General features: G+C 40.9%; 1 protein-coding gene across 1 annotated transcript in view; it reads left to right on the top strand.

The window, feature by feature from the left end:
- Nucleotides 1-25,271, top strand: part of Kdm3b (lysine demethylase 3B) — a 73,285-nt gene that overhangs the window by 22,991 nt on the left and 25,023 nt on the right. Inside the window, exons 5-11 of the mRNA XM_008834293.3 lie at nucleotides 1,575-1,699; nucleotides 3,852-3,926; nucleotides 7,869-8,468; nucleotides 12,352-13,603; nucleotides 14,968-15,169; nucleotides 18,354-18,568; nucleotides 19,694-19,846. Of these exons, the coding sequence (XP_008832515.2) occupies nucleotides 1,575-1,699; nucleotides 3,852-3,926; nucleotides 7,869-8,468; nucleotides 12,352-13,603; nucleotides 14,968-15,169; nucleotides 18,354-18,568; nucleotides 19,694-19,846 (2,622 nt within the window). The remainder of the gene's footprint in view (nucleotides 1-1,574; nucleotides 1,700-3,851; nucleotides 3,927-7,868; nucleotides 8,469-12,351; nucleotides 13,604-14,967; nucleotides 15,170-18,353; nucleotides 18,569-19,693; nucleotides 19,847-25,271) is intronic.

The following is a 25,271-nucleotide window of genomic DNA, read 5'->3' as shown; positions in this document are numbered from 1 at the left end:
TGTTAAAAAAAAAAAAAAAAGTGTCCTCGGTTCTCTTTTGTCAAAATCAGAAAAAAAAAAGTAGCTATCAGGATAAATTATTTAATAGTCAAGAAAGTATATAGAAATTGGCTTGGCACAAAGCAGAACTCAAGGGATGGAGGCAGGAGGATGGGAAGTTTAAGGTGAGTCTAGGCTACATGAGACTTTTCCTCAAAAAATTTTTTTTAGAGGGAAGAGGGGAAAGATACATAGAAAGAATGTTAAGAAAATATCAGCATCAGAGAAAAATACTTGACTGGCCAGAATGAGAGATGGATATATGTGAATTTTTATACAAAATTAAGGAAGCTTAAATATAGCTTTGAACCTAACATTAGTATTACTATAGTATAAAGCTTCAAATATGTGTGAGAAACTTTTTCTTGGTGGGGCGCTGAAATTGCAGGGTAACATTACATACTAATAAAGTAGTATCTCTGAAACTCTGTGTTCCTAGGAAGGTAGGTGCTGGTCAGGCTATCAATTAGTGGAGACTTTAGAAACTTCATTAATTAAACTCCACTCAATGGTATTGAAAGATCAATAGGAGAATGTTAATGATCACATACCATTTCTATGGTCATTTAACATAATAGTGTGGCCAACTTACCCAGCTTGTTTGTTTGTTTTAACTTTTTGTGTATGAGTGTTCTGCATGCATGTAAGTGCACCATATGCATACAGTGCCCATGGAGGCAGAAGAGGGCATCAGACTTACCTGGAACTGGGGTTATGGATGGTGGTTAGCTGCCATGTAGGTATGAGAACTGAACCGGGGTCCTCTGCAAGAACAGCCAGTGCTCTTAACTGCTGAGCCAGCTCTTCAACCCCTTATTTGTTTTGTTTTCTTTTTTTGTTTATGTTTTTTTGGTTTTGGAGACAAGTATTCACTTAAAAGCCTAGGCTGGCCTTGAATTTGAAGTGATCCTCTTTTTAGCTTTCTCTGCTTTAGTTCAATGAGTACCATTCCTAGTCTGGCCTCCTCTTTTTTACTTATTTAATTTTATCGTGTGTGTCTGTGTGTGTACATGGGTGTGCACATCCCATAGCATGCACATAGACAACAGAGAGCAGCTTTGTTGAGTCAGTTCTCTACTTCCACTTTTATGTAGGTTCTAGGGATTGAAATCATATTGTCAGGCTTTTGGGGCAAGTGATTGTACCTGCTGAGCCATGTCGCTGGCTCCTGGCCTCCTGCATTTTTTTCATATACATGTTCATTATCTGAGTACATTTTCAATATTGCCTGTACTTTTTTATTTATAAATGGTCTTTCCTTTCTTGTATTATTTCCAGAATTTTATGACTGAGCAAAGATAGAATTGGGGATTTGAGAGATTCTTTAGAAATGAAAGGTTTACAAAGATTTCTGGGGAAAATATTTATGTTTTATTTTTATATTTCTGAGTATGGTAAAATTGGAATTGCTCCTTTATTCAGCTTTGCACAAAAGTGCCAAGTGTTACTTCATATGGTTTTCCTTCTGCTTTTAGAAGTGGTTATGAAATACAGCTTAGCCCAAAACATTCAATTCTGATTGATCTCTTCTTTAGGTCCCTACAGTGTTCAAGGTCACAGGGTCAAAGTATACCAGCCAGAAGGGGAAGAAGGGTGGCTGTATGGCATTGTAAGCCATCAAGATTCAATCACCCGGCTCATGGAGGTGTCTATAACTGAGGTGAGACTGTTTATTCTGTCAAAGATCCATCTACTGCCCTGCTGAGGATGATGTTGAGAAAGTGAGTGCTTCAGTGCCTATGAGAAAACTTGGTTTGCCAGGTGTGGTGGCTCACACCTTTAATCCCAGCACTCAAGAGGCAGAGGCAGGCAGATCTTGGTGAGTTCAGGGCCAGCCTCATCTACATAGTGAGTTCCAGGCCAGCTGGGGCTACAGGGAGACCCTGTCTCAAAAAGACAAAAAAAAAACTTGGTTCTGATATGATCCTGAGAAGCTATGCAGCTTTTACCTCACTGCTATCATCTATGAGTTAGAGGTAAAATCTCACTGACTTCACCGTACTGTTTTGAGTACTGAAATGTGTTTGAAAGTACTTTTAAGCTGGTTATGGCTATACATAATTCTAATTCCAGCACTCTGGAAGCAAGAGAATCACTAGTTCAAGGCCACCCTTGGCTGTACTACAAGGCTCTTGTCTCAAAAAGATAAATGAAAGAAAAAACACAAAAGCAAAGGTACCTTGAAAAATCTGTAAGCACTCTACAAATGTTAAGGTGATACTATCATATTTGGCTGGCAAGATGGCTCAGTGGGTAAAGGCACTTGCCACCAAACTTGACAACCCGAGTTTGAGTCCCAGATCTCATGTGGTAGAAGCAGAGAACCAACTGCCCTTCATGTTGTCCTCTAACTTCCACACACATGCCATGGCATGCACATACCCATACACGTGTATACACACATATATACCCTACAATAATGTTTTTAAAGCAAACAAAAATCTAGCAAGCATTTTTTCTCTAGTACTTCTACCATTATATCCTGAATGCTGAAAAAAATGCTTTCTAATGAAGTAAAAAAAGCATAGTATCTAATATATTTGGAGAATTATGTATGAGAAATGATAGGTGTCTTGAGACTGACAAATAATGTGTTTATAATGGCTTTGAATTTCTTTCAGACTTATCTTTAGCAATCACATATGTAAGCATAAATTATTTTATCTACTTAAGTCTATTAAATTTCTGAACAATTATTAATCTTCATTTTAAAATGTCAAGTAATACACATACATATGAAGTAGATAATGAAAACTGCCACTTCTAGGCAGATATCACTCAACATAGTGGTTCTACCCAAATATGGTATGGAGTACATCTTCTTCCTAATGTTTTCTATGTATGTATAAATTGTACTTTAGTAATTGGTATCATATAATTGATCTTTTGAACTTAATTGTATATAACAAACATCTCTATATATCAGTACAGAGATCTTACTCACCTTTTGTTGTTGTTGTTTTTGAGTCAGGGTCTTTCTGTAGCCGCAGGTGGGCTGGAACTCACTATGTAGGCCAGGCTGGCCTCAATCTCACAGAGATCTGCCTGCCTCCGCTGCCTGAGTGCTGGGATTCCTGACTCATCTTTTTAAAATACATACTTAAGCATTCTTTTAAATTTGTCATTTGTTGGAATAAATTTCTTAGTGTGGACTGGAGAGATGGCCCAGCTGTTAAGAGTACATAGCTGTTGCAGAAGACCTGAGTGTGGTTCCTAGCACCCATACTATGTACCTCCCTACCACCTGTACTCTATCCAGTTCAAGAGATCTAGCATCCTCTTCTCGCCATCTGCACTCAGGTGCACATACCTAGACACACATGCATAGTACACATAATTAAAGAAAAATAAATCCACTTAAAAAATAAATTACTTAATGTGCAATAACTGTGTCAAAGATAAGCACAGTAAGTTTTGGACTTTGTCTTTCAATTTGTCCCCTCTCCCAAAGCTTTTATTCTTTTTTTTTTTTTTCTTTAACAGTTGAGTGTCTTATTTTAATGATTGTTGGTTGAGGGATGCAGAAATTGACGTGAATACCCTTAAAAAGACATACTTAGTTCTTAAACTCAATCCTTTAATGTATTGACTTAACAAATTTTGAATGTTTACCATAATCCAGATGTTATTTCAGATGCTTCTATTGGCAATCACGCATCTCATAAAGTTTCCATTTTAGTAGGGAAGTGCAAATAGATACCTATATTGATAAGGAAATACATAATATATATGTATATATACCTAACAATATACATAACATAAAAAGAATGTTGACTGTATTTTTCTTTTTTTCATGTGTTCTGCTACCATAGAGTGGTGAGATCAAGTCAGTAGATCCCAGACTAATCCATGTGATGCTGACGGATAACTCAACTCCTCAGAATGAGGTATAATAATTGAATTTGAGTAGATCATGAGCTTGCATTAATTATCCAATTACGTGGATTCCTTATATGTGTGTTTTCCATTTTTCCATTGATGCCCTTGAGTTGTTCAGTTCTAGCTTTTTTTTTTTCCTCCATGGTTTTTCTAGTTAAGAGGGGATATATATCTTCATGAAACAGACCTAGCTTGAACAAACGTTTTTAATTATGGCTATGTTCCCTAGCTGTAAAATCCATGGACTGTTTCTTCCTTTATTCTCCCAGAACAAGTTAGTAAACAGTTAAAACTGTGATAAACAATAGTAATTACCATGACCTAATAATAGGAAATGAAGGAAAAACTACAGCCTCTTCCCCACTCCTCCAATTAGGTAACATTGAGCTCCAAAGTAATCTGAAATTCTATATTCTCAAGTAGAATTAGTTCAAAGAAGTGCCTAGATCAGTGCTTAGCACACAGTGGGTTATTTTATAATTTTTATGTGCCAGGCCAATTCTTGGTTCATTCAAAATTATTATAGCCAGAAAAAAAGGTATGTTAAATTTGCTGAACTAGCCAGATATAGCAGTGAACTCCTATAATCCCAGCATGTTGGTAGTGAGGCAGGAGGATCCGGAGTTCAGGGGAAGCCTGACATACACGAGGCCTTGACTCAAAAAAAACCCAAAAAGTACATGTCCAACCCAATCAGAAAATCCTATGTAAATTTCCTTTAATAGGCCAATTTCACATAATTTTAATATATCTTAATACCTCTGTAAATACTGTTTTTCTTGTTTATTCTTTCATAGTTTTTTTTTTCCTTTTTGTTAATATCTCACGGTGCCACCTTAGCTGGCCTGAAACTTGCTATGTAGACCAAGTTGGCCTGGAAATCAGAGACCTGCCTGTCTCTGCCTCCCAAGTGCTAGGATTAAAGACATGGACCATCAGGCATGGCAGTGCAGTCATTCTTGATGAAACAAGATCACTAGGAAAGGAAGGAATCAGATTAAATTTAATTGCTCTGTAATTACATTACCATGAATAGGATAAGTCTTGACTACATTTGCTTGGCCGAAAATACCTATTATTTTAATGATGTTTTGCCCCCCCCCCCCGTTTTGTTCCTGTCTTTATTTCATTTATTTGCTAATTACCTATTGTATACCTGATACTGTTTAGGCTAGCTGGATATAGCTGGAGAGTATATACTGGGTTTAGTGCCCTAGCCTATCTAGGCAAATCTGAGTAACTCAGTGTAATAGGACATCCATATTAGTTATTGTTTAGGAATGATAAGAGGTTGCTGTGAACCAGGTCTGCATGTTGGCGAGATGAGTTAGAAATTAGACCTGTCTTTTTTGAGCTACAGGTGTTGATTCTTCCCTTTTTGGCTTTGGCATGACGTGACTATTTTCTTAGAGTAACAAAGTACAATTATTATTAATAGAATGCCAAGTTTTATAGTAATCCTTCTAGTCATCCCCTTCTTGAATATTCATGATCACCTCATCTCCTTTAAGTATACGTGAATGAGCAAAAAAGACATTCTTTTTGTGGTTAAAAAACTGAAAACTTGGGACTGGTGAGATGGCTCAGCAGTTAAGAACACTGACTACTCTTGCAGAGGATCTGGGTTTGATTCCCAGTGCCCATATAGTTGCTGGCAACCATCCATAACTGCAGTTCCAGGGGAATTTGATACCCTCTTCTGACCTCTGCAGACATTGCATGACATGAGTGCACTTATATACATGCAGGCGATACACGCATACACATGAAATAAAAAAACAAGCTGGGCGTGATGGTGCACACCTTTAATCCCAGCGCTTGGGAGGCAGAGTCAAGGTGGATCCCTGTGAGTTCAAGGCCAGCCTGGTCTACATAGTGAGTTCCAGGACAGCTGGAGCTACAGGGAGACCCTGTCTCAAAAAGACCAAAAAATAAAAAAATAAATAAATAATAGTTTTTAAACAGCCAGGCCTGGTGGGAGCACACCTTTAGTTCTTGCATCTGGGAGACAGAGGCAGGCAGATCTCTGTGAGTTCAAGGTCAGCTTTGGCTACAGGGAGACACTCAGACCCTGCCTCAAAAAGACCAAAAAAAAGAAAGAAAGAAAAAAAAAACACTGAAAACTTGGGCCCAGCACCATGGCACATGCCTTTAATCCCAACACTTGGGAGACAAAGGCAGGCAGATTATGCCAGGCAGGTCTGCATGGCAAGTTCCAGGCCAGCTGGGGCTATAGAGACATCCTGTCTCAAAACAACACTGAGGCCAGGTATGGTGGTACACTCCTTTAATCCCAGCACTTGAGAGGCAGAGGTGGATCGATCTCTGTGAGTTCAAGGCCAGCCTGGTCTACATAGGGAGTTCCAGGCCAGCTGGGACTACAGGGAGACCCTGTCTCAAAAAGAACAACAGCCAAAAAAAAAAAAAAAAAACAAAAAACACTGAAAACTTGATGGAGATGGAAGTTGAAGAAAGGATGAAATTTTAAATGAGGATGAAATAACAACAATGTTCTACCAACAGTTTTTTATTCTTGAATAAAATATTTGGGAAACTTAGATAATATTACTAGAAATATGATAGGTACTTAGTTATAATAAGTAGATTATTATTCTTACCTGTTACCTATTTGGAAATTCAAGAATTAAAGTAATACTACCAAAACTATGGGGAAAATGGAGGTAAATCTTGAAGGTGGCTTGTTTGGGTTTTGTTGTTTTGTTTTTGTTTTGTTTTTTTGGTCTTTTTGAGACGGGGGTCTCCCAGTAACCCCAACTGGCCTGGAACTCAGAGATCCACCTGCCTCTGCCTGAGTACTGAAATTAAAGGTGTGCGCCACCACACCCGGCTATTTTTTTTTTTTTAAGAAGATAGATTAACAAAAAAAAAAAAAAATTAAAGGAGAAGAAAAATGAAGGCAACTAAAAAGGAACAATATAGAAATTAGAAATAGCAATAAGAAATTTTAAAATATGAAAACGTTGACGTTATAACATATAATACAATAAAGATATGACTCTGCAAAGAATCTCTAGGTATTAAGGACAGTGAAGGCGGATTCCTTAATTGGTAAATATTCATGGCTATATATCACTAGCAAATTACCACCTCAACACTTCTCAGGAAAGGATGAAAACTGCCCCTTCTAATCCATATCTTTTTAGTTGTCTGGACTCTCAAGGTACCAATAAGATTTCATTAGGCGGGCTGAAATTATTAGAAGAGAAAAGGGGCTTTTTGGCCTGTGCTGGCCTGTTATTTTTCCCCTTTACCTGTCTAATGCTTTGAAGTAAGATCTGGAAATCAGTTGAGTCTTACAGTGTCTATACAGTGTCTGTGTAATCCAGTCTCTGTCAGGTTCACTTTGGTCACAGATATGTTGGTTTTAGTTACTTCTGGATAGAGGAGTTTTCATATTTTAATACTTGAAATGCTAGTTTCTATCAAAAACTGGGAGATAAATTTGTAATAATTTTTTTTAATCAAAAAACATATGTGTGCCCAGCCTAACTCTGGCAATTTGTTTTGTTGAAGAAATTCCACAAATCACCAGGCGTGGTGGTGCAGGCTTTTAGTTCCAGCACTTGGGAAGCAGAGGCAGGTGGATCTCTGTTAGTTCCAGGCCAGCTGGGACTACAGGAAGACCCTGAAAAAAAAAAAAAAAAAAAAAAAAAAAAAAGAATCTGTGAAGATGTAGTATATTTTATATGCAAAGGTTTGCTAAGGTAGTTAACCTCCAGGAGCTATATCTTGAATGTGTATGTGTGCATTTAAGATCCACAGGAAGATTGGAGCTTTTTGATAAAGAGACCGTCCTAGAGCTGGCATCAGAACTTGGCAGTCTTTGCCTTCTTTATCTGTTTCTAGGGATGGGAAAGCACTAATGGACTATGGTTTTCACAGGATGAAAGGTTCCTTATAATAAATCTTTTTTGAATTTTGTTTTGTAGGGGGGTACGATAAAAGCAGTAAAGTCTTCCAAAGGAAAGAAGAAGAGAGAGAGCATAGAGGGGAAAGATGGCCGGAGGAGGAAAAATGCTTCGGACTCTGGGTGTGACCTTACATCAAAGAAATTAAAAGGAGACAGGGGTGAAGTAGACAGTAATGGGAGTGATGGAGGTGAGGCAAGCCGAGGGCCCTGGAAAGGAAGTAATGCCAGTGGAGAGCCAGGGCTGGATCAAAGAGCCAAGCAGCCACCGTCTACATTTGTTCCCCAAATTAACCGCAACATGCGCTTTGCCACTTACACCAAAGAAAATGGCAGGACTCTGGTGGTGCAGGATGAACCTGTAGGAGGGGACACACCTGTACCTTTCACTCCATATTCTTCAGCCACGGGTCAGACACCTTTGGTCTCAGAGGTGGGTGGAGCTGAAAGCAAAGAGGCAGGAAAAACAATGGAACAAGTTAGCCAGGGCATGGTGGCTTCAGCCGCTGTAGTCACTACCGCCAGCTCTACCCCAACCACGGTGAGGATCTCAGACGCTGGCCTTGCATCAGGGACTGGGCCCGAAAAACAGAAAGGCAGCTGGTCGCAGGCCTCAGGAGAGGTGAGTTGCTTCAGGGACAGATTTACCAGATTTGGGTAAACTCTTTCACCCTCTTTTATTGTTAACACACTGAAAAGTACCTCAGATGTCCCAAGGAAGAAATATTTCTGAGATTTATTTAGATATTATTCTGACTAGGTCTTCCCTGATCCTTGAGAAAATGTGTATGTTTTAGTAACTTTATAAGCTCTTAAAAAGTCACCTGAGGGGCCAGAGAGATGACTCAGTGGTTAAGAGTACTGACTACTCTTGCAGAGTAGTTCAATTCCCAGCACTCACATGGCCGCTAACTCCATCCGTAACTCCAGTTCCAGGGAATCTGACACCCTCTTCTGACAGCAGGGGTGCACTTACATGCAGGCAATACACTCATACACATAAAATAAAGATTTTTAACAATTTTTTTAAAAAGTCACCTGAAGTCAGGCACCTTTAATCCCAGCACTCCGGAGGCAGAGGCAGGCAAATCTCTTGAGTTCAAGGCCAGCCTTCTCTACATAGTTCCAGGACAGCTGGGGCTACAGGGAGACCCCATCTCAAAAAGACCCAAAAACGAAAGTCACCTGAATAATTGGGTTAATCAAAACTTGATAGACAGCCCAATTTAATGAGATGTAAAATAGATCTGATGGGGAATCTTTTTTCATTCAGTTATCTATTTAGTTCACATAGTGGTTGAGCCATCACAAAGACTCTGGGGCAACGCTAACAAATTGTAGTATTACAATAGTGAACACCAGCCCGGGAGTGGTGGTGCACACCTTTAATCCCAGCACTTAGGAGGCAGAGGCAGGCAGATCTCTGTGAGTTTGAGGACAGCATGGTCTACACAGTGAGTTCCAGGTCAGCTGGGGCTACAGGGAGGCCCAGTCTCAAAAAGACCAAAAAAAAAAAAAAGTGAACACCATATTGAGGCTATGGGTGCAAGCTACCATTACCCTGTTTTCAGCTTATCATTTCCTGTGATATTTTTCTTTGTGAGTGGACTGCTTCCCATTTGAAAACACCATAAGTTTTTTCCTAATGAGGTGTGGCACACACCTGTAAGCCCCATACTCAGAAGGCAGAGGCAGGTGTATCTCTCTGAGTTCCAGGCTGGCCTGGTCTACATACTGAGAACTTGCCTTCCCCCCCCACCCCAACCAAAATTTTTTCCTACTTAATTTCATACTTTTAATAATTTCATGTATTTAATCACAATAGTATCCAGTTTACTATGGTCTTTATTTGATATGTTTATATTTTTTGCTAAAATGGACAATATCAAAATCAATTGTATAGTCTTTTTGACGAATTTTGGTCACCAAAGCATAATTTATGTTGTTAGCCATATTTTTTCTTTCAAACAGGCTGTTGTTAACTCATACTAGAACATGAAATCCTTAACTTTAAAGAATATAAAAGTTAGATACAGTGGTGTATCTCTGTCTCAGCTGCTAAGGAAGCTGAGGCAAAAGGATCATGTGAACTAGGAGTTTGAGACAATTATCTTAGAAAACATAACAAAACCATATTTCAGGATAAAAAGAAAACCATAACAAGCAAATTATATGTAGAAAACTACTGTGTGCTAAATACTGTATATTATATTTGAAAACCCAGTTAGGAGGTGCATATCTGTAGTCCCAGTACTTGGGAGGTGGAAGTAAGAGGATCAGAAGTTTAAGGTTATCCCCTATCTAGAGAGTTTGAGGCTAGCCTGGACTACATGAGATCCTAACTAAAACAAAAAAGAAAATTCCCTATTTTGAGGAGCTCAAATAATACGGTGGAATCATTTGAAGTATAGGAATGCCAGATAAAACATGGCATTGTTAATAAAAAATGAACAAAAAACATGGCATTGGGCTGAAGATGTAGCTCAATGGTAGAGTGCTTGGCTATCATATGTAAGGCCCTAGGTTCAGCCCCTTAGCACCACAAAACAGCTACAACAAAAACCTCTGGCACACTTGTCATCTGACTTCTCGTTTCCAGCAAATGCAATTTTTAAATCTGTAGTGTGCAGGGACAGGAAGAAAGATGAAATGTCTAGGCACCAGTAAATGCCTAGACATTGTGGTGCACACCTATAATCCCAGCACTCAGGAGGCAGAGGCAGGTGAATTTCTGAGATTGAGGCCAGCCTGGTCTACATAGAGAGTTCCAGTCCAGCTGGGGCTACATGGAGACCCCGTCTAAAGGAGAATACCTATAAATGCCAATTTTATACGTTCATGGTTTTTCCTGTTAGGCAACCAATATTACCAAAAGAATTAGAATCATATAGATTTCCAGTGTAGACAAGCCATCATAGTTATTTAAAATTAGTACCATGCCAAAGGCACTTTGAATATAAATGGGCTTATAAAACAAACCACCTTTTATTCTTGGGAGTTGCAAAGCTGAATAGATGAAATGTGAATTCAGCAGGTATTTCTTTCAAATCTGTTGGATAGAGGTTTGGGGCCATAATTCAGTGGTAGAGCACTTGCCTAACTTGTTCTAGGTTCAGGCCCTAGTACAGCCAAAAAAAAAAGTCAAATGAGTTGAAAGTTCTGAGCTCTCAATCATTTTATTACTATTTTACCCTGCCATCTGGCATAAAATATAGACATGAACGTTTCCGCAATAGTGCTTAATCCAAAATAGAGAAATAGCTACCATTAAACTTGTCCTAAAAACCCAAGTTGAAATCAATTTATCATCACTTTCTTATAAGGAATTTCTTTGCAGGAAAATGAAAGACCAAATTATTTTTGTTCATGTATGCATTTAATTTTTAAACAGTAACTTTAATAGCAAAATCTGAGCTACTTATGTGGAGTTCTTTACAGTCATACAGGTGTCAGGCTCCTGCTAGTAAAACAACAGCAGAACCTCTAGGCTATCAGCATATTCTCTTTCATGAGGAAGCAGGGAAAACTAATGCTTATTTGGTTAATGAGAAGAAAATGAACTTAAAAATTTTTTTAAGCAGGTGTCAGCTAGAGACAAGCCATGGATGGCCTCTTGCTGCTTGCCACCCTCAAGGAAATTTACCATTATAACCATTTATGAATATACAAATCTGTGGGTTTTGGTTCACTGACAGTGTTACAAAGTTGTTGCTTATATCTAGTCCCAGAAATTTTCCACACCCTAAAAGAATACTCCATACTTCAGTCATGGAATAACTTCTTATTTCCAGTGTTTAAAGTGGATATTTAGTTATATTATCATCTTCTTTTTAATAATATATAGTTTGCAAGTCAAGTGCTAGGATCTGCATTTTAATAAATTAAATAATCACTAAGAAAGGGTTCTATGAGTGTGAGTGTGTCTTTGTCCAGGTGCATATGTGAAAGTGTCCCTGCCTTTCTTTGTGCATGCAGTTATATACAGAAGTTCAGGGTCATTCTGGACTAGATAGGGAGTTTGAGACCAGCTGGGCTACACGAGACCTTGTCTCAGATGAAACAAAACACTACCTTCTATCAATAGTTCTAAGGTCATTGAGGAAGAGGCCTGTAGTTACATAGCAAAGTAAGGACTGATGCCTGTTCAGGTACTCTTTTCCCCAGTTCCTTAATGAAGTCTCTTTCCAAATAATGTAGATACTAAGAAGCCTGTGTATTTCTCAGCACTGCCGTCCAACTGGGCAATAAATGAATGAAGCAGCAGATTGAATAACAGTCTTCTATCTCTGGGTCACCTTGCTAAACTAAAGATGATTTCTGTGGTCTATGGCAGATTTCCTCCCTACTAGTGCTGGTGAAATCCAGTTCTAAGAGCAGATCCATGGGAGTGTAGGAAAGAAAAGTTGATTGACTTACAAGAAACATTGATTTAGTAGTAGATAAGGCAAAGAAAGATAATTACATTATAGCCAATATCACTAACTCAAGCTAAAATTTTCTTTCAGAATTCACGGAATTCTATTCTGGCCTCTTCGGGATTTGGAGCATCTCTTTCAAGTTTGTCACAACCATTGACTTTTGGAAGTGGAAGGAGCCAGTCCAATGGAGTTCAAGCCACAGAGAACAAACCTTTAGGCTTCTCTTTTGGCTGTAGTTCTACACCAGAATCTCAGAAGGACTCTGATCTCTCCAAGAATTTGTTTTTTCAGTGCATGTCCCAAACTTTACCCAGCAGTAACTACTTCACTACGGTTTCAGAGAGTATGGTTGATGATTCTTCTAGCCGAGACTCATTCAAACAAAGCCTTGAGAGCCTAAGCTCAGGCCTTTGTAAAGGCAGATCTGCTCTTGGAGCAGACACTAAGCCAGGCCCTAAGGCTGGCAGCTCTGTGGACCGAAAAGTGCCTGCAGAGTCCATGCCCACCCTCACTCCAGCCTTCCCACGGAGCCTCCTAAATACCCGTACCCCAGAAAGTCATGAAAATCTATTTTTACAGCCCCCAAAACTGTCCCGAGAAGAGCCTTCTAACCCTTTCCTGGCATTTGTGGAGAAAGTTGAACATAGCCCTTTCAGCAGCTTTGCAACTCAGGCATCAGGTAGCTCTTCCTCTGCTACCACTGTCACCTCAAAGGCAGCAGCACCCAGCTGGCCCGAGTCTCACTCCTCTGCAGATTCGGCATCTTTAGCAAAGAAGAAAACCCTCTTCATTGCAACTGACTCCTCCAAGCTAGTGTCTGGTGTTCTGGGCTCAGCTCTCAGCACTGGGAGCCCGAGCCTTTCTGCCATGGGGAATGGCCGCTCTAGCTCACCCACCAGCAACCTCACTCAGCCCATTGAGATGCCTACTCTCTCCTCCAGCCCCACAGAAGAGAGGCCAACAGTGGGGCCTGGCCAACAGGACAATCCTCTCCTCAAAACCTTCAGTAACGTCTTTGGCAGGCACTCGGCCAGCTTTTTGTCCTCCCCAACAGATTTTTCACAGGACAGTAAAGCTCCTTTTGAAGCTGTAAAAAGGTTCTCACTGGATGAGCGAAGCTTGGCCTGCAGACAGGACTCAGACTCCAGCACTAACAGTGACCTGTCAGATTTGAGTGACTCAGAGGAGCAGCTGCAGGCCAAGAGTGGCCTGAAGGGGATTCCAGAGCACCTGATGGGGAAGCTAGGCCCCAATGGGGAACGCAGTGCCGAGTTGTTGCTGGGCAAGGGCAAAGGGAAGCAGGCTCCAAAGGGCCGGCCTCGGACTGCTCCCCTGAAAGGTGATCCTGCTGGGGCCATAGATGGCCTTTGCTTTAGCACTGTCCTCAGATGCTTTAATGGAAAGTTCTTAATCTCAAAGCATCACAGAATCAAAAGGGCTTGGCAGAGGCCAGTCATCAAACCTGGGTCAGGGCAGAGTTGCTTCTATGTCATCACTAGAAAGATATCTGACCACAAAAGGAAAGCCTTCTTTGTCAATCTGTTATTTATTTTATCAGGAACTGTGTCTTTTTGTTTATCTCATTCCTTTCTGCTTAACTTTAGACCATCTTAAAATTTACTGCAGGAGAGTTACCAAGAGCTAGTCGTTTTTTTAAATTTTTTTATTGAATTTTTATGTATTTTATACATAAAATCTTTTACTCCCTTCTCTTTTGGCACCTTCCCATAGCCCCCCCCCACCGGAGTTCATACATTCAGTCATTTGTATTAAGGCCTATTATGTAGAGTTAGTGTCCCAAGATGTCCCTCAGTGCAAGTTCATCCACCAGAGTTTAGTCAGCCTATCTAGAGTCTCTCCAAAAAGATTAACTCTTTCTTGCCCAGCAGTAATCAACTGCCAGTAATTCTACTAAGTTTGGGGCTTGCTGTTCATTTCCACAGTTCTCTGCTGGGTTTTTGTCTGCCTAAGTTTGCATGGGTCTGTGCATGCTGACACCATTGCTGTAGGTTTCTAAGAACTAGTCTTTGAGGCCAGGTGTGGTGGTGCACGCCTTTAATCCCAGCACTTGGGAGGCAGAGGCAGGCAGAGCTCCATGAGTTCAAGGCCAGCCTGGTCTACACAGTGAGTTCTAGGACAGCTGGGGCTACAGGGAGACCCTGTCTCAAAAAGACCAAAAAAAAAAAGGAAAAAACTAGTCTTTGCTCTCACATAGAAACCCCTTGTAACAAGACTTGATAAAGAGATTCACCCCCCTTGTTTCTCCCTATACATAAGGATGTTAACACCTACCCAAGTCCATTAATTTACCACATGAAGTTGTGGTCCAGAACTTTCTGTGAAAGTATCGGTTTTCATTAGGGATTGATATGCTTTGGGAGCCCACGAGGCCCTAGTTAGGAGAATAGCTATATCCTGAAGAATCTGAGGCAGGTGATGACTACCATCCCCCTGCTTAGGTTTTTCATACCCATGCCCAGAGTTTTATGTCGTGTATCTGTGGTATTTTGTACAAGTTCCCCATGGTTCTTGAATTCCATTTTAAGCATTTTTGCTTCCTGTTCCCCCTTTCTAGGTACATTCCTAAGGCATACAAAGAGATATAGCTTAGGTCAGGACAACCCTTGTCTCCAAGAGGACCATATTATTGGGCCCCATTTACACCTCTCATGAAAGCCTTTTCTCCTCACTCCCTTGCCACAGTTGGCCAGTCGGTGCTGAAAGATGTGAGTAAAGTGAAGAAGCTGAAACAGTCTGGAGAACCCTTCCTGCAGGATGGCTCATGTATCAATGTGGCACCTCATCTGCACAAATGTCGTGAGTGTCGCCTGGAGCGGTACCGGAAGTTTAAGGAACAGGAGCAAGATGATTCTACTGTAGCCTGTCGCTTCTTTCACTTCCGGAGGTATCTGACTTTGTTCCTGGTTTTAATTAGTAATAACTGCCATTCTCTCTTTGGATCTACAAACATGTCTTGCCATCCTTCTCACTTTCCTTAACCCCTTTGCTCTTAGAGTCTGTGTTGTGGCTCTGTCAGAGTAGTTAATTGGAATTATGAAATGATGTGACTTTGTCCTTAGAGAACTGAAGTTGAATAACTTTAGCTATAGTACTATGCTGTTCCCTTTGTTGTTCCCAAGTTCAGGTCCACTTGAAACTAGTAGTATAAGCTGAAAGACTCCGTATATCAAGGATCTGCCTGACTACTTACCTTTCTTTAGAGTTAAAGTAACTTGAGAGATGGGAAAGGAAGATTAGAAGTGTGAACCTTCTCCCACTACATACCTCTTGGGGGGCCGGTGTATGTGTGTTGGTTGGTTTGGTTTAAAGGACAAGTCTTACTGAGTTGCCAGTGTGGCCTTGAACTAGTGGGATCAAGCAATCCTACCCTCTACCTTCCAAGTGCTGGGATTATGAGGCATCCATCACCAAACTTGCCTAAGAATGTTGAAAGCTAATCACCTCTTAACCTTTTGGTTAAGATCAAGTGAAAAAATCCAAATTGCCTATTTATTTGCTGTGGATTCCTTTATTTGGCAAATATTTATTGGGCAGTTAATGTATGCTGGCCATTGTTCTGGGCATTCAGTAGCAAACAAAATATCAAATTGCAGCTCTCACAGGTTGAAGAGGAGAAAAAAGTTTTAAAAATGATAATGTCAAAGGACTAGAGAGATAGCTCAGTGGTTAAGAGCACTCACTGCTCTTCAGAGAACCTTGATTCAGTTCCCAGCACCTATGTGGGCAGCTCACAACCACCTGTAATTCCATCTTCAGGGAATCTGGTACCCTCTTCTGGCTTCTGGCCTCTGGGTACCTGCACACAAGTGGCATGAATGTCTAAAAATATAACTTTTTTTTAAAAAAGGTCTGCCAGCTGGTAACTGAGAAAGATCTAGAGAAGAAAAAAATAGACATTCCTTGGGAGGCTAAAGAGACTACTGTTTTAAATAGAATGATCTGGAATATTGCTAGTGTGTATATAGAACTAGGGTAGATAAATAGGCAGAGAAGTTGATCAAAGAATTCATGATGGATCCATAGTTGTTTTTTTTTTAATACTATTTTTTTCATTTTTTTAATGTGTATGAGTGTATTGCCTGCATGTATGTGAGTGCACCCGTATCATGCAGTGCTGAGGAGGTCAAAAGAGAGCTTCAGATTCCCCTGGAACCGGAGTTAAGGACAGTTCGTATCCACCATGTGGGTGCTGGGAATCGAACCCGGATCCTCTGTAAGAGCAGTCAGTGCTCTTAACCGCTGAGCCATCTCTCCAGCCCTGATGGATCATAGTTTTAAAAAATATTTTTATTATTTGAGAATTCCATAAAATATATTTTTTGTCATATCTACCTGATGAATTTGTATTTTATTTGTTCTCAGGTATACCAGTCTAGCCTCAAGAGCTCCTTTTGAAGCCAAGGATGACCTTAAACTCTGATCCTCCCCCCCCCCCCCCCCCCAGCCTCCACCTCCCAAGTGCTGGAATTATAGGTGTGTCATACCACACCCACTTTATTTGGTGCTGAGGATTGAACCCAGGGCCTCATGTATACTAGGCAGGCTCTCTACCAACTAACCTACAGCTGATGTGTCCATGTTTTAAAGGACTATTCCAAGAGACTTAGCTTTTACTTTCATAAGTCATTGGAGAAAAAGGATATGGTAATGTATGCTTATAATCCCAGCACTGTGGAGGCAAGACAGAAAAATCAGAGGTGTTCCAGTTTAGCCTTGGCCTTGGCCATCCTGGGCTACATGAGGCCCTCTCTCAGAGAGAGGTGGGAGGGGGGAGGGAGGGAGAGGGAGAGAGAGAGAAAGAGAGAGAGAGAATGAACCTGGGCCTGGTTGCAGAAAGTTGTAGCAGTATGGTTGGAGCTTGTGGTCATTATTGTTTTCTGACTTCTACATCCTCCATATGATAGGAAATAAGGAGGAAAGGTAATAGTGGAGATGGGAAAAGAAGATATGAAACTGAAATAGGTATGTAACAGTAAACTGTTGTGATTGCCAGGCAATATTAAAGGCCCACCTAGGTAGGTAGGTACAAGTTTTAAGTGTGATGCTAAAGAAGGCTCTTTTCTCTATTTGTATTTAGTGGCATGATTATAGGCATGGAACAGGTGGAATGGAAAACCGAAGATAACTAATTGCAGCTTTTTAAAGAATGAAGACTTACTAAATGTTAAACCTTCCTGTTAGCAGAGACCACATTTGCCCCTTGTCTGTACAAGTTTCAAATTCACATATTTAAATAAATAGCTACAAATTGAAAACATTTAGGCTTCTGACAATATATACTGAACATATGGACACTTTTCCCCCTGTCCTATTTCTTTTTTTTTTTTAATATTTTATTTATTTATTTTTATTTTTTTTATTTTTATTTTTTGTCTTTTTGAAGCAGGGTCTCCCAGTATCTCCATCTGTCCTGGAACTCACTATGTAGACCAGGCTGGCCTTGAACTCACAAGAGACCCACCTGCCTCTACCTCCCAAGTGCTGGGACTACAGGTGTGTGCTACCATGCCCGGCTTAATATTTTTATTTTATGTGTACGAGTGTATTGCCTGCATGTGAGTGCACCTGTGTCGTGCAATGCCGCAGATGTCAGAAGAGGGCATTGGATTCCCCTGGAACTGGAGTAAAGGACAGTTCATAGCTGCCATGTGGGTGCTGGGAATTGAACCCGGGTCCTCTGCAAGAGCAGTCAGTGCTCTTAACCACTGAGCCATCTCTCCAGCCCCTCTTCTTTTTTTTCAAACATGTATTTGTGTGTGTGAGTGTGTGCGTGTGTGTGTACATACACACATTTGGAGACCAGAGGGCAACTTGCGGGAGTTGGTTCTCCTTTTTCCACCATATGAGATCCAGAGATTGAACTCAGGTTAATAATTTGTATTAAGTATTATAAATAATCTAATTATGACTTAAAAGAATATGCAAAATTGTATATTGCAAACACTATCATTTTAAATGAGAAACCTGATCCACTACAGAATTTGATAGCTAAGGAGCTAGGAAATATGACCTGGAAGCATTTTCCTCAGATCCCAAGGGACAACTGTATTTGACTTTTCTTGTCTCAGGTTGATCTTCACTCGAAAGGGGGTACTTCGTGTGGAGGGATTTCTAAGCCCTCAGCAGAGTGACCCTGACGCCATGAACCTGTGGATTCCCTCTTCCTCCCTAGCAGAAGGAATAGACCTAGAAACCTCAAAATACATCTTGGCCAATGTTGGGGACCAGTTCTGCCAGCTCGTAATGTCTGAGAAGGAGGCCATGATGATGGTGGAACCACACCGTAAGGCACCCCCTTGCTTATTTCCAAATGCTTCTACTTTGAAATCTTGATTTTCTTTCACGTAAAAGGAAAATTGGGAGAACAAAACATTTGCTGTAGATAAATAAGGCTTGTCTTTGTAGCAACCTATAACTAAGACCTTAACTATGACATTTAGCGAACCAAAAATTTTTTTTGGTTGTTAGCCAAAAAAAAAATTGCCATTTCTCTGCACCATCTCTCCAGCCCTAAAAAATTTCCTTTTAATTTTACGTTATGTCTCCATGTATGTAAGTTTACCCATGTTGTACAGTGACCATGGAGGCCAGAAGAGGATATTAGATCCCCTGCAAGTTTATGGAGATCGTTAACTGTTATGTGGGTGCTGGAAATCAAACTTGGGTCTTCTGCAAGAGAAGCCAGTGCTCTTAACTTCTTAGCCATCTCTCCAGTCCCTTGTTATCTATTTTTGTCACAAATCTACCATAAAATACAGTTAAATCCCCATTTGGGTTTACTCGCCCTATTTTTAGTTCGCTTTGAACAAATTTGCAAAGTTCTCCCTAACTAATTAAAAATTTTACAATATATTTTGGTGTTTTGAGACAAGATCTCACTGTATCCTCAGCTGGCCTGGGAGCTGGCCATGTAGACCAGGGTGGCCCTGATCTAACAGAGGTCTGTCTCCCTCTGCCTCCTGAGTGCTGGGATTAAAGGCATGGGCCACATGCCGTTACAGCATCTTTTTATTTTTTTGAAATAGGGCCTCATTTATCCCAGGCTGGCCTTGCTTGCCCTGTATCCAAGACTGGCGTGATATTTCTGCTTCTGCCTTCAGTGTGCTGGTATTCAAACTTCTGATATTCCTGCTTGCTGCCTTCAAGGGTGTGCTACCATACAAGTTAAAATTGTAGAGTCACAACAGCGTTGATTCCCTATGGATACTAGGTTATCATATCTTAGTATTACTACAAGGCTTGAAATACACATTACATTTTTTTTTTTCTCTTACAATATAGAAACACAAACTTTATCTTTTGAGTTTTATTGCTAGAAAAGTTTGTATGAGTGGCAGTCAGTGATCTGGGGTCCTTTGCTATTAATCAGGATAGTCATTATCAACAATATTCCTCTTCTTTCCACCAGAGAAAGTGGCATGGAAGCGAGCCGTGCGTGGTGTGCGGGAGATGTGTGATGTATGTGAGACAACTCTCTTCAACATCCATTGGGTTTGTCGAAAATGTGGATTTGGGGTCTGCCTTGACTGTTACCGGCTCAGGAAAAGCCGTCCACGCAGTGGTAAGCAAATATTGTCTTGGGTAATTCTAAAGATAACCTATAGATGTATATTTATGAACCTTGAAAACTGAAGCAGTAATGGGCTTATGCCCGTGTTTAAGCTGCTTAGCTTCATCCTTTGTCATTGTCCTAGTTTGTTTCTCCATTGCTGTGATAAAACACTCTGACCAATATCAGCTTGGGGAGGAAAGGGTTTATTTAGCTTACATATCTCTGGTCACAGTTCATCTGGGGTCCCAAGGTAGGACTCAGGGTAGGAACCTGGAGGCAGGACCTGGAGCACAGGCCATGGAGGAATGCTGCTTACTGGCTTGCTCCCCTTGCCCCTGCTCAACCTGCTTTCTTATGCAACACAGGCCCACCTGCCCAGGGGTGGCACCACCCCACAGTGGGCTGGGCTCTCCCACATCACTCATCAAGAAGATGCCCCACAGACATGGCCACAGGCCAGTCCAATAGAGGTTATTCCCCAGTGAGGCTCCCTCAACCCTGGTGTGTCAAGTTGACACTAAAGCTATCCAGCACAGTCATATTTTAATATTTTAAAAACTATTTTAATATTTATGTATGTATATAATGTGTTTTGATCAAATCTACCCACCAGTCTCTCCTCTCAAATTCCTCTCCTGTCTCTACCACCACTTTCTCTCCCAAATTATGTGCTCTCGTTTTTTTTAATACCCACTAAGTTCATTTAGTGTTGCCTATATGTAAATGGGTATGGGACCATCTACTGGAACACTGGTCGCCTCTCAAGGCCTGCATTACAAAGAAAACTGACTCTCCCTCCCTCAGCAACTAGGGGTGGGACTTCATGAGCCCCTCCCCCATCCATGCTGGGGTTTTATTTGACTTGACCTAGTGCAAGTCTTGTAAGATGATGTGTGTGTCATCACTGTCAGGTCCGACAAGTTCTGTTTTGCTACAGATGTCAATTCCTTCTAGTTCTTACAATCTTTCTGCCCCCTTCTTTGTAGGGTGTGATTTTTTTTTTTTTTAAGATTTTTTTAGTGTTGGAGCTAGAGTTATAGGCAATTGTGAGCCATCAAACATAGGAGCTGGGACCTGAACTTGGGTCCTCTGCAAGAGCAGTATATGCTCTTTTGGGTTTTTTTGTCTTTCATTTTGTTTTGTTTTTGAAACAGGGTCTCCCTGTAGCCCCAGCTGTCCTATGTGTAGACCAAGCTGGCCTTGAATTCACAGAGATCTGCCTACTTCTGCTGGGATTAAAAGCATGCGCCACCACACCTGGCTAACTTAGCATAACACTTTAAACTTGGGTTCATCCATGTTATATAGTACATGTCAATTGTTTCCTTTGTATTGCCTAGCAGTATTCTTTTGTATGGATATACTACATTTTGTTCATCAGCTATGTACATGTGGGTTGTATTCACTTTGGGCTATATGAATAGTGCTACTACGAACATTTGTGTACAGGTTTCTGTATGGACATGTTAGTCATTCTTTTGGTTATGTACCTAGGAGTAGAATTGCTGGGTCAAACCAGGTGTGGTAGGTAACACATAATCCCAGCACTTGAGTGATGGAAGTAGGAGGATTAGGAGTTCAAGATCAGCCTTAGCTACATAGCAAGTTTGAGACTAATGTGGGTTTTATAAGACCCTGTATCTAAAAGAAAACAAAATCTCTGAGTGAGCGGCTAGAGAGATGGCTTAGGGATTAAGACCACTTGCTGCTCTTGCAGAGGACCCAAGTATGATCCCCAGGATCCACATTGGGTGACTCCATCTGTCTGAACTCCAGTTTTTTTACAAAATCAGCCAGGCATGGTGGTACACACTTTTTGATCCCAGTACTAAGGAGGCCAGGGCAGACAGCTCCTTGGGGCCATCCTGGTCTACAGAATGAGTTGTGGGCCAGCTGGGGCTACAAGGAGACCCTGTCTAAAAATCACCAGGAGATACACTGATTTTGTATTTAAGTTTCTAAGGAACTTTACATGATGACACACACCTGTAGCGTTAGCTGTTTGGGAGTCTAAGGCATCACGATCACTTGAGCCCAGGATTTGAAGCCAGCCAAGACAACATAGTGAGACCTCCATCTGCAAAAATGACTAAACAAAAAATAGTAACTTTTAAAATAATTTATTATTTTTATTTAATGTGTATGAGTGTTTTGTCTGCATGTATGTAAGTGCATTTGGGGTTTTTTGTTGTTGTTGATTTTGGTATTTTTTTGAGACAGGGTCTCCCAGCTAGCCTAGCTAGCCTGAACTCACTATGTAGACCAGGCTGGCCTTGAACTCACAGATTCCCTTGATCTCATCTTCCAGAGATTCAGTGTAATCATTAGAATAGTTGGGTTATCTGTGCTACTTGGTGGTTGATTTAGTTAAGACAGAGTCTAGTCTCCTTTTGTATCCCATGCTATCCTTCTGCCTCCAACTCCTGAGTGCTCTGGTTGCTAGGATCATGTGTTTGTACCACTATTTCTGGACCAGTTTGAGGGGTGGGTTTTATTGTTTTTATTATTGTTTGTTTGTTTGGTTTGGAGGGGGGGCATGGTGTTTTTGAGACAGGATCTCCCTGTAGCCCCAGCTGTCCTGGAACTCACTATGTAGACCAGGCTGGCCTTGAACTCACAGAGATCCGCCTGCCACTGCCTCCCGAGTGCTGGGATTAAAGGTGTACGCCACCATGCCTGGCTATTTTTTTAATTTTATGTTTATGAATGTATTATATGTATAAGTGTATCAATGTCATGTAGTGCCAGAAGAGGGTATTGGATTCCCCTGGAACACTGGCTGTTCTTGCAGAAGACCCGAGTTCAAATCCTAGCACCCACATGGCAACTAACAGCTGTCGGTAACTCCAGTTCCAGGGGATCTGACAGCTTCTTCTGTCCTCCATGGGCATTGCACGACACAGCATACTTACCTACATGCAGGCAATACATGCATACACATAAAATAAAAATAATAAATAAAATATTTTAAAAAGTTACAAAGATACCAATATTATCAATACTTCTCTTGCAACATTTTTGTAGGTAATTAGATGATTTGTATGTAAAATTATTAAGTAGGACCTTACATTTACTCTATAAATGTTAGCAGTGTTTGCCTTCCACTCCTGCTTGTAGATGATTAACTGCTACAGGAATCGCCTTCCTGCGATAGACAAGATAATTTGTGAAATCCGAATGTTGCGCATTGCATATCAAACAACATGGGACTGTGGTTTCTGAGAGGTGGGAAGAAGCAAGCTGGTTCTACGGTGGCCCCAGCTTACTGCCGGGGTAGTTTCTACTGTAGTACAGGGAAAGGAACCAAAACAGCTTGTCAACCTCAATTGGCTGAGACAGATCAGAGTCTGAGTAAGGCAGAGTACTGGAGAGGTAAAAGCTGCACAGGTAACAGAGAGATCTACATAGAAAGCCCCTCAATTTTCTGTCTTTCAGAGCTGCGTAAGTATGAGATGAAACTAAAAGATTGCAAAAAGGGCTAGAGAGAAGGCTCGGTGGCTAAAAGCACTGGCTATACTGACAGCAGACCCAGGTTCAAATCCCAGCACCCACATGTGGCTAATAACCATAACTCCAGTTCCAGGGGATCTGACAACCTCTTCTGTCCTCCACAGGCATCGCACAACATAAGTGCCCTTTACATACATGCAGGCATAGCATTCATAAAATAAAAATAAATTTTTAAAAAATTGCAACAAAAACTAGAATCCAGACACATGCCACAAACCTCTACATTTAATTAGTAATTGTCAGGAATGAAAGGAAACAAAGAATAATAAAGGCAGGATAATGATATGACCAATAAGCACTTAGCACTTAGAGGGCTGAGGGAGGAAGATCTTGAGTTCCAAGCCAACTTGAGCTCTGAAACCTTGTCTTAAAAGAACCAGGAACTGTAGGCTGTGGAGATGATATAAAGGGCAGAGAATGCAGTGTGGTGATAAAGTGCTAATCTAGCATACGAGGGCCCTGGGTGCAAGCCCCAGCACTACCACACACACACAAAAAGATTATATAAAAGATGTCAGTAAACTCCTTAACTTTATTTTATTTTTATGTGTATGTGTGTATTGCCTGCACATAGGTAAGTGCACCTGTGTTGTGCAATGCCTGAGGTCAGAAGAGGCTGTCGGATCCCCTGAGACTGGAGTTACAGACAGTTGATAGCTGCCATGTGGGTGGTGGGATTTAAACCCGGGTCTTCTGCAAGAACAGAAGTGGTTCTTAATCACTGAGCCATCTCTCCAGCCCCCAACTCCTTAACTTTTAATAGTTGATGAGATTAAAAACATTAGACAGGCCGGGAGTGGTGGCACATGCCTTTAATCCCAGCACTCGGGAGGCAGAGGCAGGCAGATCTCTGTGAGTTCAAGGCCAGCCTGGTCTACATAGTGAGTTCCAGGACAGCTGGGGCTACAGGAAGACCCTGTCTCAAAAAGACCCCCCCCCAAAATAAAATTAGACATTGCAGAAGAAAACACTGACCTTAAGAACACAGTAGAGTACACATAGAAAAAGATTTTAGTTTATAAATTGAGAGTCCCTTGTAGAGCTGCAGGGAATATCAAATGATCTACCAAACTTACAATTGGAAGCGAATGTATGCTGATGCTCATGGAGGCAAGGAAGAGAGTTAACAGCCAGTTGTCAGCCACTTGGCTTGGTGCTGGGAACCAAACTTGGGTCCTCTAACATAGTACACGCTCTTAACTGCTGAGCCATCTCTCCAGCCCAGAAAAAAATATTTAAACAACTAAAGTTGAAAAGTTTTCCAAGTTTGATAACAACTGTATAACCACAAACCAACAATAAGCTCCCAAAGAGAAGAAACATAAAGAAAACTACACTAAAGCCAGATCATGGTACATACACCTATAATCCCAGCACTCAGGAAGTTGAGTCAGGATTGCCAAGTTGGAAACCAGGCTGAACTATATAACGAGATCTTCTCCCCTAGAAAAGAGCGAGAAAATGGCAGGAAAAAGAGACACACACACACACCAAATCACAGCATGGTCACAGTCAGAATAGTCTAGAAAGGTAGGCGTGGCTGGAGGACGGGAGTACACAAGCCTATTAAACTAGCACCGATGTGCAAAATATTTTTCAAATATGAGCTTTTCAGATCAAGAAAGGTACAAGAGGCTGTCTAGCCTGCTGATGCTCCCTTTCAGTGTACTTAATAAATTTTCTAAGTGTGGGAAGGGGGAGAGAAAGCTATAAGGAAAATAAAAGACTGGTGAGATGGCTTAGCAGATAAAATCACTTGCTGCCAACCTTGACAACCTGAATTCTGTTCCCAGATCCTACATGGTCAAAGGAGAGAGCCAACTTCCACAAGTTGTCTTCTGACCTCCACACATGTGCCTCAGCGTGCATGCCCACACAGAGACATAGACACATAGATCAATAAAAAAAGAATTTTTTTTTTTTT

This window comes from Nannospalax galili, unplaced genomic scaffold, assembly GCF_000622305.1.
Source record: "Nannospalax galili isolate Female #2095 unplaced genomic scaffold, S.galili_v1.0 scaffold856, whole genome shotgun sequence".
Taxonomy (NCBI): Eukaryota; Metazoa; Chordata; class Mammalia; order Rodentia; family Spalacidae; genus Nannospalax; species Nannospalax galili.
Note: the sequence above shows the minus strand (reverse complement) of the source record. Positions and strands in the feature narration are given on the sequence as shown.